The 16,691-nt window shown below is 46.0% G+C and overlaps 1 protein-coding gene across 1 annotated transcript in view; it reads right to left on the bottom strand.

Annotated features, from left to right (window-relative positions):
- Window positions 1-1,937: 1,937 nt before the first annotated feature.
- Window positions 1,938-16,691, bottom strand: part of BCOR (BCL6 corepressor) — a 55,437-nt gene continuing 40,683 nt past the window's right edge. Inside the window, 5 exon segments of the mRNA XM_017733453.1 lie at window positions 1,938-3,070; window positions 4,272-4,422; window positions 4,635-4,712; window positions 5,850-5,995; window positions 12,797-12,963. Coding sequence (XP_017588942.1) covers window positions 2,776-3,070; window positions 4,272-4,422; window positions 4,635-4,712; window positions 5,850-5,995; window positions 12,797-12,963 — 837 coding nt within the window. The 3' untranslated portion in view covers window positions 1,938-2,775.

The raw sequence follows: 16,691 nt of genomic DNA, 5'->3' as shown, positions 1-16,691 counted from the left end.
GCTCACCCAGTTCCAGCCCTGCAGGATCCAGACAGTCCCAGCGCTGGCCAGTGTTTCACTGCCCTGCCCACACTCAGACTGTCACAAAGTTCACTCCCTGCTGGCACACTGCCATCTCTGCTCTCCCAAGGTAACTCTCCCCTCGGCTTGCCTCCTGCAAAGCTACACCTGCATCCAGCCTCTCTCAAACCACCCAGCACAGGGGCAGCCAAGCCAGCCTCGTGTCCCCTCCTGCTCCACTGAACCCTCTGCGTTCCCTCAAGCACCCTCACACAGCCAAGTCCCTTTAAAGAAGTACATCCCAGAGTATAAAACGGCTACGTTATGCCAAGGGACGGCGCTGGGATCAGGTGTTCCCTGCCACAGCCCTATTTTTAGAGCACAGACGCCCAGGGCAGGCACACACACTCGCATTACAGCAGCATAAGGCTGTTACTGTATTTGAGCACCAGGCAGGAGCCAGCGTGGAGAAGGCCCAACTGTACCCGGTGGAGGCGGGGGAAAGCTGACTAAGCAGAGATGCTCGGGGAGCACGTGCTCAGGATTCTTTGAGGAGGAGCTGGCCAGAAGAGGAAGCCGTGTCAATCTTTTGTTTGCCCGAGGGGCTCGGCGAGAAGTGAGGTGTCTGCCACACACCCCGGGAAGTGGCACAAAGCTGATTTATACCCAGCTTAAGCCATCCAAGCATTACACAGCTGATCAGATAAAGATGTCTGTAACAACTGCTTTTAATGTTCTCCCTTGCCTTAAATTTTCTGGCCCACCTCTTTTTGCTGGGAAAACCAGGGGATGAAAGCAGCTGGCACTATAGAGGTGTCTGTGTTTCAGTTCCTTGCAAAGCTGGAGACTGTTTTAAAAGGAAATACAGCATGCACATAAAAGCTGTGCAGGAGAGACCATCATCCTCCTTACCCAAAATCTGGAAAAAAGATGTCGGCAGATATATTAGGACTAAAAACTCCCTGTCCCGGGCAGAAATGGGACTTCAGCTTCCAGCAGCAGGCAGCTTTTGGACCCTTCTCTCACCTCTTGGCTCAGCTACAAAACCACCTTACCCACAGGAACAGCCCCGCTGTAAAGCCACACAGTACAAACGTTTGGCAGGAGACTCACCAGCAACGCACCGCGAGAGGCAGCAGCTCTGAGTCTTCCCCTCCAGGGCACCTTCAGAAATGAGACATCATTCCCCCTTACCTTCAGCCTTCAGGACAATGGAGAAACTTCTTCCCAGATTCTTCTCCCAGACTGACCAGGTGCTCTGCTCAAGACTCTCTGGGTGGGGTCCTGGCCCTCATCAGAAGAGCAATGTGATTTAAACACCTCAGAAGCAATTGACTATCATAGGACATACTACTCTTAATAACAGCCCCAAATTAAAACTCAGGAGTTTGAGTTCACAGCAAGAACTTCCTTCCACAAGGGGAAGGCAGAGAGGGTCTGCCCAAGCCCAGAGAGCCCAGCCTCTTAGGTGCAAGTTCCCAAGCTATGCAAAAGTGATATTCTGGTCACTGTCCCTTTAGATCCCCCCAAAATGTGCTCATAGCTTTAATGCTCCACATTAAAACGAAAGCATTTCCCCTGCTACTGTTTTCCTCCACTCTGCAGGCTTCATTGAAAAGAGAATTAGCCAATGGAAGTTATAAGGATGTCAAAGGAGGGAAAATGACCCAACCTATTCACAATTCTTTAGCAAAAAGGTGCAGAAGGTATTGTGAACACCATTTTTAAACCTCTGTCCCACCAAAAAGCCTGCCTGATGTTTTCTTGCAACATTGAATTTAGAAAGCCAATACAGATTGTATTGGCCCCGATTTCATCAGCTGCTTTGCCTGCACCTCTACCAGCCCTGCCCCACTTCAGAAACTACTCCCTCCTTTCATAAACACTAAAGAGATGAAGCTCATGTCACAACCAGGCATGGAGTTAATGGGAGCCACTTTAGCCTCTTCATTTCTCAACAGTTTTATTGCCTTTAAGAAAATTTTTGTAAAATATAAATACAAAGGCAGAAGATTTACTTACAAAGTTAAAACACAGATCTCAAACATGAACACACAATTCAGAAAATTTAGTTTATGTACAGTTTCAAGCAACTTCAACATATGTTAGTTTTTCAATATTTTACAAGGTACAGAAAAAATAGTTCAAAGTCTTCTTTAAATAAAGAGCATAAAATGTTTAAACATATATAAACAATCCGGTTTGATGTGTGAAAACTAAATTTCACAGCTTTTAAATTAGGATATAAAAGTTCTTACAATTAGTTGATGCGTATGGATATGGTTTAATTTATATTACAAACTATTGAATTATATTCAATAGTGCTTACCTGGCCAAAGCAGGTAATTCTGTAAACAAAAAAAATGAAAATAATATCACCAAGTGCCTTACCGAATTCTATCTCCCAAACAAGCCACACGACTTTGATCACATCACCTAGAAAAAGTATGTTCTGTGTAATCAGTGCTTTGTATGAAACAAAGTCAATGTGTGTGGGTGTGTTCTTTAAAAAAAAAATGTGTTCCGAGTAATAACAAACTTATCCCAAAGCCTGTGTGCATTTAAAGAAACATTATATAACAATTTTGTAAAAACTGATTGAATTTAAAAAAAAATTCTTCCAAAATCCATCCAACTGGAATTCAGATCTCTTATATAAAGGAAAGATATTTTCATATTTAATAGTGTCCTTTCTTTACAGAAACAATTTCATTTGAACACATATACATAAAGAAGTAACTGTATAGAGCACTGTACATTAAATGGCCTGAAGGTTCACCAGAGGATGTCGAAGGGAGGGTCCTCGTGCGGATGCAACCAGTGAAGCTCGGAGCCGAGCAGAGTCTTGAGCTCGCTTGTGAACTCTACCAAGTCCAACAGCTCTTTGCTCTCTGGGTTAAAGGCTTCAAGGTCCGTAGCACAAGAGAACAACTGGCTGAGGGAAGTCTGTTTGTAAAACTCTGCCTCCGTGATGGTGACGACTTCCAGGTTGGGGAAGTTGCAGCGGAAGATGCGAGATGACATTTTTAGCCTCTTCACCACGTCCGAGAGCAGAAGCCAGTTCCGTGGTCTGCAGAAAGGAGAAAGGAGAAAGAGGCTCCAATAACTAACATTAAGTCACAGGATTGCTCCAATAACTGACATTAAGTCACAGGATTCTTGACTCTTCCCCACACTGCTCTGTGTAAAACCCTCCCCGATCTCACAAATGACCCCTCTGAAATCAAGGCTGCTGCCCAGGGGTCAAATATAACAGATGAGCAGGTGTGTATGTATTTATTCAGAGTACTGCTGCCTGCAGCTTTGAGGAAGGAGGGATCCAGGCACACAGGGGCACTGGAACCTATAAAACGTGGGCTCCTCAGTGCCCACATGGGCCAGTAGCCACCCCAACTCATACAGCTGAAGGTTAGCCCAGCTGAGCCCAACTTTCAATCTGCAAATTAGTAGATGACTTATAACCACAAAATTCAGCACCTCTGACTTCTAGAGATGCCAATATTAAATAGAAGTCAACAGTGAGTTGGTTTTTTGTCAGATAAACAACACAGTTTTTAAATTCAATCTTTGTAGCTGTCTACTTCAGGGAACGTAAGTTACATCCATCACACAAGTAACAAAATCATGCTAAAATCCACACTCCTGCATGATCAGTATTTAAAACCAGCTGTCATCAAAATCGGTGCAAATGGTGAACAACAGTTGTATACAAATCTAATTTATATCTTAAATATAATAGATAATACAACTTTCCAGGTCTTTGCTTACTATTAAGTATCATAGAATCTTCCCAAAGAAGCTTATTTGTTTATTCCAATTCAGAGCTTTAAACCAGTTTTGCAACAAAGTCTAGAAAAGCAGTAATGGTGTCCTTTTTTCATCCACAAAAGCATGTCCCCTCAGCAGCAGAACAGGAAAGCCCACAAAATACAATTAACACCTTACAAACATGATATCTAAATTTAAGTGCTAGAAGCACTTCTATTTTGGGAAGTTATAAACAAGATGCCTGTCTGGGATGAGGAAAGGGATTTGTGTTCAAATGTCACTTGTCCTGCTTCGGAATATGGCAGTAAAAACTCAGCCCTGACAAACCAGACCCTCTCACCTCCTATTAGTTTATTTCCAAAAAACCCCAGCAGCTAAAATATTGATCTATCATTTATGTTAAAAATGTATGTCTTGTGCTTTTCCCCACCATCACAAACTGCCACCAACCCCAAGCAGGACATCCCACATGTTTTTACCCCAAAACCTGTACTTGTTCTTACCCCTGAGAGAGACACACTTGAATGTTGTAACACGGTAAGGGAGGCTCATCCAAAAATTCAAATTCAAACACATCACTGAAGCCATCTTCATCTTCATCACCTGGGCCAGGAGGATTTGCCAAGACATCAAATCCAGATTCATCTTTTGGATCTAAATAAAATTGAATAAAGGTGCTAAGTCAGCAATGAAAAGACTGTTGCAGGTCTTGCTTTTTTTCTCAGTAACGTGATCTGTAAACAAAATCAGTTTGCTTCCTTCCTAGCTTCCTCCACCACAACAACAGAACAGCCCCCTCCACCCCCACGTGCCCCATGTTTTTAAAGTCTCTGCATACAAAGAAATAAAGGGCAACATTTGCTCACCGCACACAGAGCTGCCATAGAAATCCCAGTACAAACCAGGGTCATCAACACTTCGACCTTGCAGGTCAGTTAAATACTCTGGAGAGGAAAAAACAACAACAAAAACATACTGATGAGAACAAAAAGCTGGCAAGTTTAGCAGACCGTGCGTCACAGAGCCTCAATACGCGTCCTCCATACCTTCCATCAAAAAATCCCTCACCGTATTCCTGGCACGCATGCTACAAACAACAGCATATACACGCCATTCCCCCACATCAAATAATGACACACCGCATCAAAGGTCTAACAGGGACAGATCCAAGCTTCAGCTTCAGAAACTGAGAGCAGCATCTCATTTTTGTGAAGATCTCATTTTTTTGGCCTTCACATTTTACACCGGACACCAACTTGAGGGTGAAACTGTGGCCCCCAAATAAACTGATGAACAAGGTTTTTCCACACAGATATGTTCAGAAGGTGTAGTTCTCTTCTACAGATATAATTTGGGAGATTTACAAGCTGAATTGGTGAAAAGATACTGCGATTCAGGATGCTAGGAAGTCCAAGATGCTGGACTTTGTATCAGACTGGAGTCCTGATACACTTATGTGCCTTCTATACTGCACCCTTTAAACAGGTAAAACAGGTGAATACTTAAACTCATGGACTGTGAATGCTCAGAGGTAAGTTATTAGGGAATGTAAGTGTCTTCATCCAAAACTAAGAGGGAAAAAACCCCTAAAACCATGTTACAGCATGGACATGTTTAAAGACAAGAGCCTTTAATGTAGTTTTACAGTATTTCAGATATAAAACACAGCAGAACTGGCAAAACCAAAAATAGTCCAAGATAAAAAGCAAGACCATGGGAAAACATGAGTATGTTTAACAAACAGCTATTTGAATTGGCAAGGTTCTTGTTTTCACATTTCAAGCAGAAAACTGAAGGCACCGAAACAGCCCGCTGACCTCCTACCCACCTATCAAATCTGACAGTGGAATAATCCTTATGACTTATTAAGAGTTTCAATTAGAAGGAGCCCCCAAGCATGGCTGTACTTCCCACCTGCAGCCTCTGGGTTTTTGCAGGCACAGAGGGAGCTACTGCAGCCCACCCCACCCCATGGCTCCTTGGCATGAAGTCACCCCTGCCAGGAGGGTGGGACTTTTTGGGACAGGGAACAAGCCCCCATCTGCCAGGACCAGAAAGCCCTATGCAATGTGGGCACAGACCTGTGAGGAAGGTCTCCATGAGTTCACTGTGGGTCATTTTCACAATGGTCCTCCCAGAGTAGGTTGCAAGTGTTGGATCAGCACCATAGGACAGTAACAGGCGGACAATTTCCAAGTGGTCATTTTCGACCGCATCATGGATTGGTCTGGTGTGAAGGAAAAGAAAAATCACCGTGTTACATTTTGACTCAACAGTATTATGCAAATGTTTTTGACAAGAAACTTCTGACTGTAGATCAAAGTTATTTATAGAATGTAACACTATTAATACAGCTGCCAATCATCTTATTGTCGGTTTTACTTGCACATCATCCCCTCCCCTCTTGTCTTCAGTCAGATTGCTCAGGGCAGGTATTTCTGTTACGTCTACTCCTTGCTGTACACATTTTCGAAGGACAGTAAAATAATTACACCGCTGTAACAGAAAGCAGGAGTTTGTGTGAAGCCTCACAAACATCATTTTGCTGCAAGTCACTCTACCGTTCCAAATCTCTGCCAATTTAACAGCGTGTTGTGGAGAAAGGCTCATTCAGCCTGCCTCTGGGCAAGCACGGAAATCAGTTACCCAAAGCTTCTAAATTACGTACACAGAAATAAGTTATGAAAATTTGCTAGGAATTAAACTTCCACGCAGAACATCCTCTTTAAACAATACTTGTGAATATATTTGCAGCACAATTCAACCCTTCTAATCAGAGAATAGAAAAACATGTTATTTTAAAGTGTAGTCCACCCAGAAATTAACGCATTTTATGCGGCATGAGCAATCTATACAAGCTCAGACATAGATTTTGTGAGCCTTCAGAAGGATTATTCATTAATACACATCCCTGCAATTCCAGGTTTAGAATTCCTTATCACTAATTATAAATCGCATTAACTTTTTGCCTTTAAAATTGATTATACGTAACGGGGAGTTGTCTGGAAGTAGAACGTATTACCCTTCAGACTAATGAAGATGTGTTAAAATCCCATCTTTTCCTTAGACAGCAAGAGCAGGGAACTAAAAGCAGAGTCCAACGTGTGGACAGGGATCATGGCAGTCCAACTCAGCTCAACACTCCTCCTTTGGGCTGTCAATACTGCTACCCCCCAACAAGGCTTTCAAGCTCTCAGGAAGCTTGTATTTAAAGGCAAGGAAGGACTTTAACCGGGATCACACACTGCCTTCCCTGGAAAGCTTTCACAATGACGTTAAAAGGGGAAGTCATCTGGAAGCACAGCCAAGCAAACCTCTCCGCTCCATCTCCCCATCTGCCAAGCGACGCTCTGCTGACAACCGGGGCTTCAACTCTCTCCTGCCAAGAGGTCACATCCCACCACTCCTGCCTCACATGGCAATGTCCCCTCTATGTCACCACTGCTTTGGCGTGACCTGGCATCTACGTGAGCTCAGGACAGAGGAGGGGAGGATCCAAGCAGTCAGAAGACAACAGCATACCACTGTTTTCCCATCTATCACACCGCACTGCTGGTAGGAAGGGGAGGAGGGGGACTCTGGTAAGTCTCTAAAAGATGTTCCAGATATATTTACTCCAAGTACTTTCCAGTAGGCTGTGTGTGACTTAGGGTGACTAACACAGGCTACACGTGAAGGGTTCTTGCTTGCCCCCATCTTGCTGGAAAGCTGCATGTCATACTGGTTTTGACATGTAAACAAGAGACTGACATGAGGAGGTGTACTTGGGGACTTGCTGGCTTGTTCCCTATGGAAAGAGGGCTTATCCCATGCTGCCTGCCTCCTATACACCCCATGCCAGCAACAGTGAAGAAGCAGGTGATCCTCGAGCTGCTGAGCACAGTCCTCAGTCCAGCTTGTGCCAACCCTCAGACCCTTGGCAGCAGAGAGCACAACACGTGGACGCCTTCAAATCCCAACATATCACTCTTCAGAAAGCCACCTTCACATTTTAAGACCAGAGAGGTCCATGAGGATCACTTGCAAAGGGTCAGGATATCCCTTTCTCAGTTTCTGAGGGAATGTCTCTAACATAACACTGAAACTGATGCCTTTGACACAGACAGTGCTGGAGGAGCCAGCATTCCCAGGATGCCCTGCAAGTCTCACCTTCCCACCTCCACCTACTGACTCAGTGCTTCCCCACAGGGGAAGCATCACATCCAGGATCTGGTCAGTGCTGTATCACAGTGTCACATCCCAGGTGACACCAAGCAGGAGGCAACAAATAACAGAGGTGCCGACACAGAGGATGCAGAAGTATCGGGTGTTCCTTGCTGTCAGCAAGCATCTGAGGCCTGAGCTGCTGGGTCACGGCACTCTGAGCAGCTACAGCAGCAAAGGTCAGCCTTGCTGCAAAACCTCCTGTCCTCCACTGGGCACGAAGCATCCCTGGCTGAAAGTCTGGCAACAGGCACCGGGAGCAGATGAGAGTTACGGCTGTTGCCAAGTGCTGGGAATGCCCTTTCTCCCCCACTCCCTCGCTTTACTGGAGTCTTTAATTTTGAACTCTTTTTAAATTTTATTTCAGAATTACAATTTTCTGGTTCTGGGAGGGGGTTGAGGAGTGTTGTGGGATTACTGGTTTGTGGGTTTTCTTGTTTGCATTTGGGTTTTATTTTAAACTGACTTACCTAAGTGGCTTTTGAAGCAGTAATGAATTCAAGATGATCCCTTAACTTATTAAAAACAGCATCTAAATCACCGCCCAGTGTTTCAATTGATTTAACGACACTCAGACGAGTTTATTAAAGGGTGCCTGGGCATTTCCCAGGAAGGAAAAATTGCAGCACATGGGCTGTAACCCTGTGATGGAACCTCCTTCTCCCTTTTTACAGGTCACCAAGCCCAACGCGGTGCTGCAGACAGAGGCAGCAGGGAAGGCAGACCCAGATTCGTCATCTAAGAGTACACAGGGAGGCTGCCCGGGCATGAGAGGGGAATTTATAGAGGCATGGGGAAGGAAAGGCGTGTAAAGCAGTGCGGAAGAAGGAAGAACAATAAATAGAAGGAAGGAAAGAAAACACTGGCAGGGAGGGGGGGGGAAAGGAGATTCCCCATAGATAAGTTAAGGGAGAAAAGGCCAAAACAGAGCACTGACAGACTCTTTTACTGTCTAGAACAGCTTCTTGGCAAGCTCAAGAGCGGGACCATGCAAAGGCACAGCTATTCGTTTGCTTCTCCCAGCAGGGCCAGCAGAGGAGGGAGTATTCTTCGGTCTTGGCAGAGTTTAACCATCCTCTTTGTAGGATGCAAAAGCAACTACTGGAATAGGCAACTTTTTCAGAAGTGGGGGAAAAAAAGATCCCTGGGAGTCCTCTCCTGGGCTGCTTTGCCCATACAATCTCTTCTGCCCTGAGCTTCGTGGAAATAAACACTCTCTATCCCTAACGGTATAGTTAACGTAGCACAGCTCGTTTCTAAAACAAACCCTTCAAAAGGCCCCAGAAGGATCTGGGGACATTCAAGAGCTGCAATATCCTACGAAAGACACACATCTCAACCCTCTCTTGTGTACTGTCGAATTCTTCCTACTATTTTTACCACCACTAGAGTTAGGAAAACATTTCACTAGGGGTTTATCATTCCACCACCAAAATTATAAACTATTTAGACCAGTCAGGGTTTGCTCTCAGCCTTCCAGGCACCACCAGAATTCTCCTCGCTGCAGTAAGAGGTCCTGTAACTCGCCGAGCAATGCCATATTTTGGCGTTGTGTTTTTGTTTCCACCCGCTCCGTTACGCAAGGCTGCCCCACGGAAGAGGCACGGCACGAGTTGCAGGAGGGGAGCTACGCAGGCTGACTCTTCTTTAACGCAATTAGCTGCTGGAAGGTATGGCTCTGCCAAGACCAGCTGAAAGGACACAGGAAGAGAGCCATCTTGGCATGGTCCTCGCAGGGAAAAAAATAAAAAAGGCTGAGCTCATCAGCTGCCAGCGGGAAGGATACAGCAAAACTGGCTGCGGAGAGAGAATCCAGCGAGCGAACTCTGAAGCAACGTGAAGCCCTCGCTAATAGGCAGGGGACGCCTGTATTTCTGGCATGTGGCTTTGTTTCTATAGTGGCACGGGTTCAGCTAAGGCATGCTGCAGAGGTAAGAGGAGAGGAACAGCAAGATGAGGCCAAACAGACGCGGCAAACAGCCTTGCTCATGTCAGTTCGAACACCCCTTGTCGAGCTACTGCACTTTCTGGGGTCCTGTCAGGGAAGGGAAGCTCTCACCTCTTAAGCACGGTCTATTATTATTTATAGGTAAGACGATTAAGAGCCCTCAGTGACTGCAGCACCTCGGAGACAGGTCTTAAAGATCTCCGGGTTCTACAATAATCTTTGATTAGGCACTAATTGAGCAGCAGAGTGCTTGTGTATTCAGGGTCTGCAGGCACTGCATGCGGTCTATCAGCACAGAGTTTAAGGGGAAAAACATCCAAGACCTACCACATTTAGCCTGGCCAGATGTGCTGTGAATAGGGCAGAGAGGGACATCCTGTGCCGAGCTGCGGTGAAGAGAAGGGCTGCACCATTCCCAAATGCTGTCACCTCCTTGCCCCTACACCACAGTCTGGTGCTCTGTTTGATTCTGACTTCACCGAGATTCCTGATACTATCAGGAACCAGAGGCTGAACGCGTGCCTCATCCCAAAACACACACATGCAAAGCCAGCACCCTGATCAGAGGACCCGCAGCACTTCAGACAGGACTGAGAGATGCACAGAACTTCCCTGCATCCTTCACACTCACGTGGACATCCTGTACAGACCAAAGCCATATCCTCACCTGCCACAACTTTTCAGAGTGTCCTCCAAAAAAGCTGACGGCAGAGGCAGCAAATAAGAGCGCCCAAAGCTTCAGGTGACCCCTCACTGCCACAGCTGCACTAACACAGCACACGCAGTTGCATCACAGTTACATCACCCCTGTGCGCTGCTTGACACTAACTGAACAGAACTACACACACCCACTGTCACCGTCTGCAGCTTGAGAGCTTCCACAGCACGACCAAAAGTACCTCTGGATAGGTGAGGTGGCAGAGGGGAAAACAAAAAGCATGTTAAGTGTCATTTAAAGAGCAGGGGAGGAGGACAAGTCTTTATGGTGCGTTATTTTGGGTTTTGTTTTGGGGTTTTTTTGTTGTTCTGTTTAAGACTTTTTTGTATTTCTAAGCGTTGAACATGTTCAGGAATTTAATTTTAAAACCAACACAGCTGAGGAAGACTGACACATCTTTCCTCCTAAAAGTTAAAGGAGAAAAACTTTCAAGAGAGAAATGGGACTTGTCTTATGAATGTCCTGTTTTACTCTACAGAGACAGAGAAGTCTGGTTCCACCAAAAGGCAGTGCATTACACAGACCCAAAGTTCCTTACAGAAGCTTCTGCTCTCTCTCCTGCCCAACTCAGACCCTCTTTCCTCTGTATATTAGTTGTGTTTTGGATTCTTGCTGCCTGTTGGGCAGCTTTCCAAATGAAAAGTAAGTCTGCCCTCAGAAAAGAGAGGCTACAGCACGCTGAGTTCTGACATTATCATCTATGATCAGATCATCATTATGTTCATTTCTAAAATCCATTTTCCCCAAAACAACTTTTCAGGGTACATTGGCCAAGTTTCTTTCTTGAAAATCAGCTCCGTCTGTGACTAGAAATCAAAGGTGGACTCTGAACTGGCGGGTGATTAAGACCGATCAGACACTTCCCGGGGATAATTTTCTATATAGGTTATTCCAGCAAGTGAGACAAAAATAATTTAGGATTCTTTTTACGGCAACTCGCTGCTGTTGGCACAGGTCACGTATTAAAGCTGAAGGCAGCAGAAAATGCGAGGCTGTTTGGCAGCCTGGAGAGCTCAGAACTCTTACAAAGAAGTGGGCGACAGAGGAGGAATCTGACAATCCAGTCAGGGTTTTAATGTTTCTCCAAAAAGCTTTCCTTTGGGCTGTAATGAGCTGGTGATGGGCCGGTAACAATGGACCATCATGAACTTTTAATGGACCATCCTAACCAGCTCTCTTTTTGTTTTCATGACTCCTCCCTTCCCAAGTTAATAAATAAAGAGCTTAAAAACAAAAGAAGCAGGCTCTTAGTTACGCTAATTTTACCTCCCTGGCTATTTGGATGGTGATAGGGAAGGCGATAAACCATTTAAGATAACAAGCTGCAGGAGATTGGCAGAATACAAAGAGACCTGTCCCCAAAATGCATAGACTGAATAACGCTCTGCATATGCTCAGGACAAGTTACCCCAAGGTCAGCCTCGCAGAGGTGGTCAAAGAGGTGCTTTAGGAGATACACAAGAAGCTTAAAAACAGATCCGGAGCAGCATTTTTTTTCTCCACAAAGCAAAAAAAAGAAAAGCTCGCTATCTATTCTGACAGCACAGGAACTAAGCACCCCTACTAATCTGTGAAGGAAACTGAAAAAAAAAAAAAAAAGGCTAATTCGGGATTAAAAAAAGAAAAGAGAAAAAGTAAATCCAAAATATCAAAGGAGCAGATAGTTTAACAGTTCAGCAAACAACATTTTTATACAGCATATACAGGGCTCGCACACCCGATCGCCACAAAAGCCTGAAGTGCTCTCAAAAGTAACCCTGCTAACAAGGCAAACTCCACTCTTTTGGCACAACTCAAAGGACCTGGAGGGCACATGAGCAGGACTGCAGCTCAAGTATCACTCCTTCCTGCCCTGCAGCTGGCAATTCCACTAACTAACAAAAAACAACCAAAGCACAACTTATTAAAATTCCCAGAAGAAAAAAAGAAATTACCCTGAACCCGAGTCACAACAGAAGTGTGTCCCCACTGCTTTATTAACCGGAGAGCAGAGGAGGTCACCGAGTCCTGCACGCCCCTGCCCAAGGAGCAGCAGTAAGGCAGCGCTACCTGCTTTGAGCGTCAGAGGGTGGGATGGGGGGACAAGGGGAGGATAAAGGAGAGGCACAGAGGGAAAGGAGGTAGTGATGAGCCGCGGGTGGGCCAGGGGTGCTGCTAACCTGGTTCCATCCTGAGCACTGCAGTTCACGTCCGCGCCGTACTCGAGGAGGTGCCGCACGATGCTCAGCCAGCCTCTGGCACAGGCCTCGTGCAGGGCACAGTAACCCGCGTTGTCACGATGATTCACATCACACGCCTTGTTTTCCAAACAATACAGAACCACTTCCTGGAAACAGGAGGGAAGACAGATGAACATCGAGTTATTTCTTGCTGTGTAAATGGCGCAGATTTCTCTGCTCGAAGGAAAAGGGGGGGGGGGGGACAAAAACACAAAACCCGTATGATATGCTAAGTTACCCTCTACGAGATGGGCCAGTCAAAAGGAAAATAAAAGGGAGCTGTTGACAGTCCTGTCTGTTCAGGAGACAGCAGAGACCACGACTTCCCTGGGCAGACTAATTTGGGCAAAGTGACATCGAGAGCTCCATGACCCACAGAACCCTGTAACCCTCAACATCAGGAACTGTCACAGAGGGAGAATGTGAAAATTTCAGACAACACTCATGATGTTCCACTTCTGAAGACTTCCACACATAAAGCTAGAGGGAAGGTTGTTACTCTTACATCTGCATTTTTAGCAGAAAATTCTGCGAGTGTAACAGCAGCACAGCCGACATCAGTTTGATTTTAAAAAGTGCATGACCCGAAACATTTAAGACACACAAAGGATGGTTTGCTATTAGCAAACAAAAACCAGCCCGGCTCTATCGAGATGAGGGAAATCCCATTTTCACCCACCCCGGTTTTCTGCATGCAGAACTAAAGCCAGGCGCCAGGTTCCAATAACGAGCCCGGCGCCGCAGGAAGCCATGTGAATTTAACACAATTCATCTTGCAGTCAAATACACCACGCTCCAGAGCCTGGGCCAGACTCAGCTCTGCACTGCCATGCAGCCTTGGAACAATGACTGCTCCATCACTCAACCAAAAATTTAGGATGGTGCGAGTCTTCCTCGACTTGTGTCGGATGCAAAAGAAAGCAAAAAAAAAAAAAAAACCAAAACACATTTCTAAGAGATGTTGAATGCATAAAACAGCCCCCACGTTCCCAGATTAGTGGTAAACCATTCATTTTGTATTTGAGTGACATCCTTGCAAAGCCAGATACGGCACGGAGGGGGCGAGTGCTTGTTTTGCCAAAACAAGAGAATAAAACGGAATTGTTGGGCGCAATGCATTTGTTCTTCCCGTTTCAAAATAAACCGGAAAGCCCGCAATAATCTGTGCTCTGGGCACACCTGACTCGAGAGCCGGTATCCAGGATACAGCATGAAGCTGCTCTTTTAGCAGGCCCTCACTAACCAGGCTAGAGCTGGGAGCTAATGAGCTGCCTGTCCCAGGCTCCAGAGCACCCCCTCCACCTGCCACGAGGGATGCACCCACCTACCCCTGATGCACCCCCCCGGTTTAACCCGGGACCCCCACAGTCCCACCTCTCACCAGACAGGGGCTCTGAATGCTCCTACTAATCAGCCCAAAGGCCAGAAATCAGTCCAGAACGGATGCTCTTTACCCTGCACATGCTCGAGCCCATAAGAAAGGGCTGTGCAAATTATACTCCGGAGGTATGAATTTTCCTTCAAAACCAGACCACCCTGCCAGGCAAATTAGCAGATGGATATAGGTAGCAGAAGCAGCTGCTGTATTCAGCTCCACTTTTAGCATGCAGTCACCATTTAAAATAGATTTTGCAACTCAAAATAAAAGATGTTTCATCTATTTTTGTAGAAAGGAAAGGCTCATCCTAGGGTGAAATACCTACTACTGGACAAAAAAGCTAATTTTGTCGGGCAATTCTGTGTTAAGAGGCTATAAGAAGAATGTCATTAACCACAAAATGTAACCATAAAGACCATAAAACTCTACATTGTTAATTAATTAAATGCCTCATTAACTTTTTTTAACATGATTTATTCAATTTACAAAAAAATTAGCCATCACTGCCGAACACAGGAACATGTGGTGCCACAAACACACTTTTGGTTTCACAAGCATTTCTCACTAAGGTTCGGGGAAGGCTGTGAGAGTTGCCACAGGGCACTTTAATGTCTGTTCAGGTCCTCTATTTAAACCAGCAATCTGAAAATCACTCGCAGTTAATCCAAAGAGTCAAACCAGAACATAACTGGACACTTCCACCTCTTGCTGCTTGCAACGCCAAAATGTGCACATATGCATGATCCATCCTCATATGCAAGGAGCTGCCCTTCTTAGGTACTCCTTTACCAGGGGAAGAGGTCTGCATCCCCCATGCTCCAAGAAGCACTGTTCCTCCCACACCCAACCTGGAAATGCCCTTGGGTGAGGCATTATATGCTGAGCCTTAACAGTTCCCCCAGCATCACAACAAACCCCAGAAGCGTTGCCCATTGCTGGGCAGGATGCAGGAACGCTAGGGGAGCTGTGCAAGGGCAGGATGATGCTCTGGAGCTCCTGCTCCTGTGACAGTGACACTGGGAACTCCCCGTGCCTGGATAAGCTCTGCCTTCACGTGTGTTTAAACACCCTACCACACACTCCACTAATTTCACTGCCTTCCCAGGAAGGATTTAATACCAAACTGATGAGAGAACTTTCCAAGTCCACTGTCCACTGGTTTCACCCCAGCCAGCAGCCAAGCCCCAGGCATCCACTCACTCACTCCCCCACCAGCAGGACCAGGGAGAGAATTGGAAGGATAAAAGGTGGAAAATTCATGGGCTGAGATAAAGACAGTTTAATAGGGAAAGCAAAAGCCTTGCAGACAAGCAAAGCAAAACAAGCAATTCATTCACTGCTTCCCATGGCTGGGCAGGTGTTTGGCCACCTCCAGGAGAGCAGGGCTCCATCACGTGTATCAGTGACTTGGGCAGACAAACACCATCACTCCAAACATCCCCTCTTTCCTCCCCCAACTTTATACACTGATCCAGGATGTCACATGGTCTGGAATATCCCTTTGGCCAGTTTGGGTCACCCATCCTGGCTGTGTCTCCTCCCAACCTCCCATGCACACCATGTGTACACGCCACACCAGTGTGGCAGTAGGACAAGCAGGAAAGGCCTTGGCTCTGTGTAAGCCCTGCTCAGCAATAACAAAAACATCCCTATATTATCATCACTGTCTTCAGCACAAATCCAAAACACTGCCCCATACCAGCCACTGGGAAGAAAATTAATCCTACCCCAGCCAAAACCAGCACATCCAGACACACACGAAAAAGCAACACGAGGCACAAAGACAGCCAGTGTTCCCTCTCATGTCAAATTCATTACACAAGCTTTTTGTAATTTTTTTTCCCAAAAAGACTCTACGCTCCCTGTAATTCCCACTTCACAAAAAGTAAATTACGGTTTTAAGACTACCATTATCTCAAGTCATTTGTTTTAAATGGGGGAAACAGAACGGATTCAAGAGTGTCCATACCCTGGGATGGGTTGGTAACCTGCTGAAGCATGGCCCGGTGCAGAAACCTAGGAAGGAAAAGGCAAAGCTTCCCACCAGCTTCATCAGGGATTTCCAGGGCCAAAGACCATTTGCTGCACTGTCTTTAAGTAGCCTTGGTGGCTGCAGCCCTGCAATTTATCTGACCAGACACAAGCCATGCTTGTCCTTCGGCATTTCACACTCGCGTCAGCTTTACACACCGAATCATATCCGCTTGTGTCCTGCTTGTGTCCTGCTTCCTACGATGCAAATCTGCACTGTGGGACTGAGAGAAGGACAGAAGCTCATGGCCTCGCAGCATTTGGGCTCCCCACGGGTCCCGGAGTGATACACACAGCTTGCCAGCACCTCTGCGTGCTGAAGGGTTTGGAGTGGGATCTCTGCACAGCCTCAGGGCATCCCTGCTGCAAAGGCAGGCAGGCTGCCAAGGGCAGGCACGAGCTCATCCGGTCTCAGGCAATACAGCA

Source organism: Corvus brachyrhynchos, unplaced genomic scaffold, assembly GCF_000691975.1.
Source record: "Corvus brachyrhynchos isolate BGI_N302 unplaced genomic scaffold, ASM69197v1 scaffold34, whole genome shotgun sequence".
In the NCBI taxonomy this organism is placed as follows: Eukaryota; Metazoa; Chordata; class Aves; order Passeriformes; family Corvidae; genus Corvus; species Corvus brachyrhynchos.
Note: the sequence above shows the minus strand (reverse complement) of the source record. Positions and strands in the feature narration are given on the sequence as shown.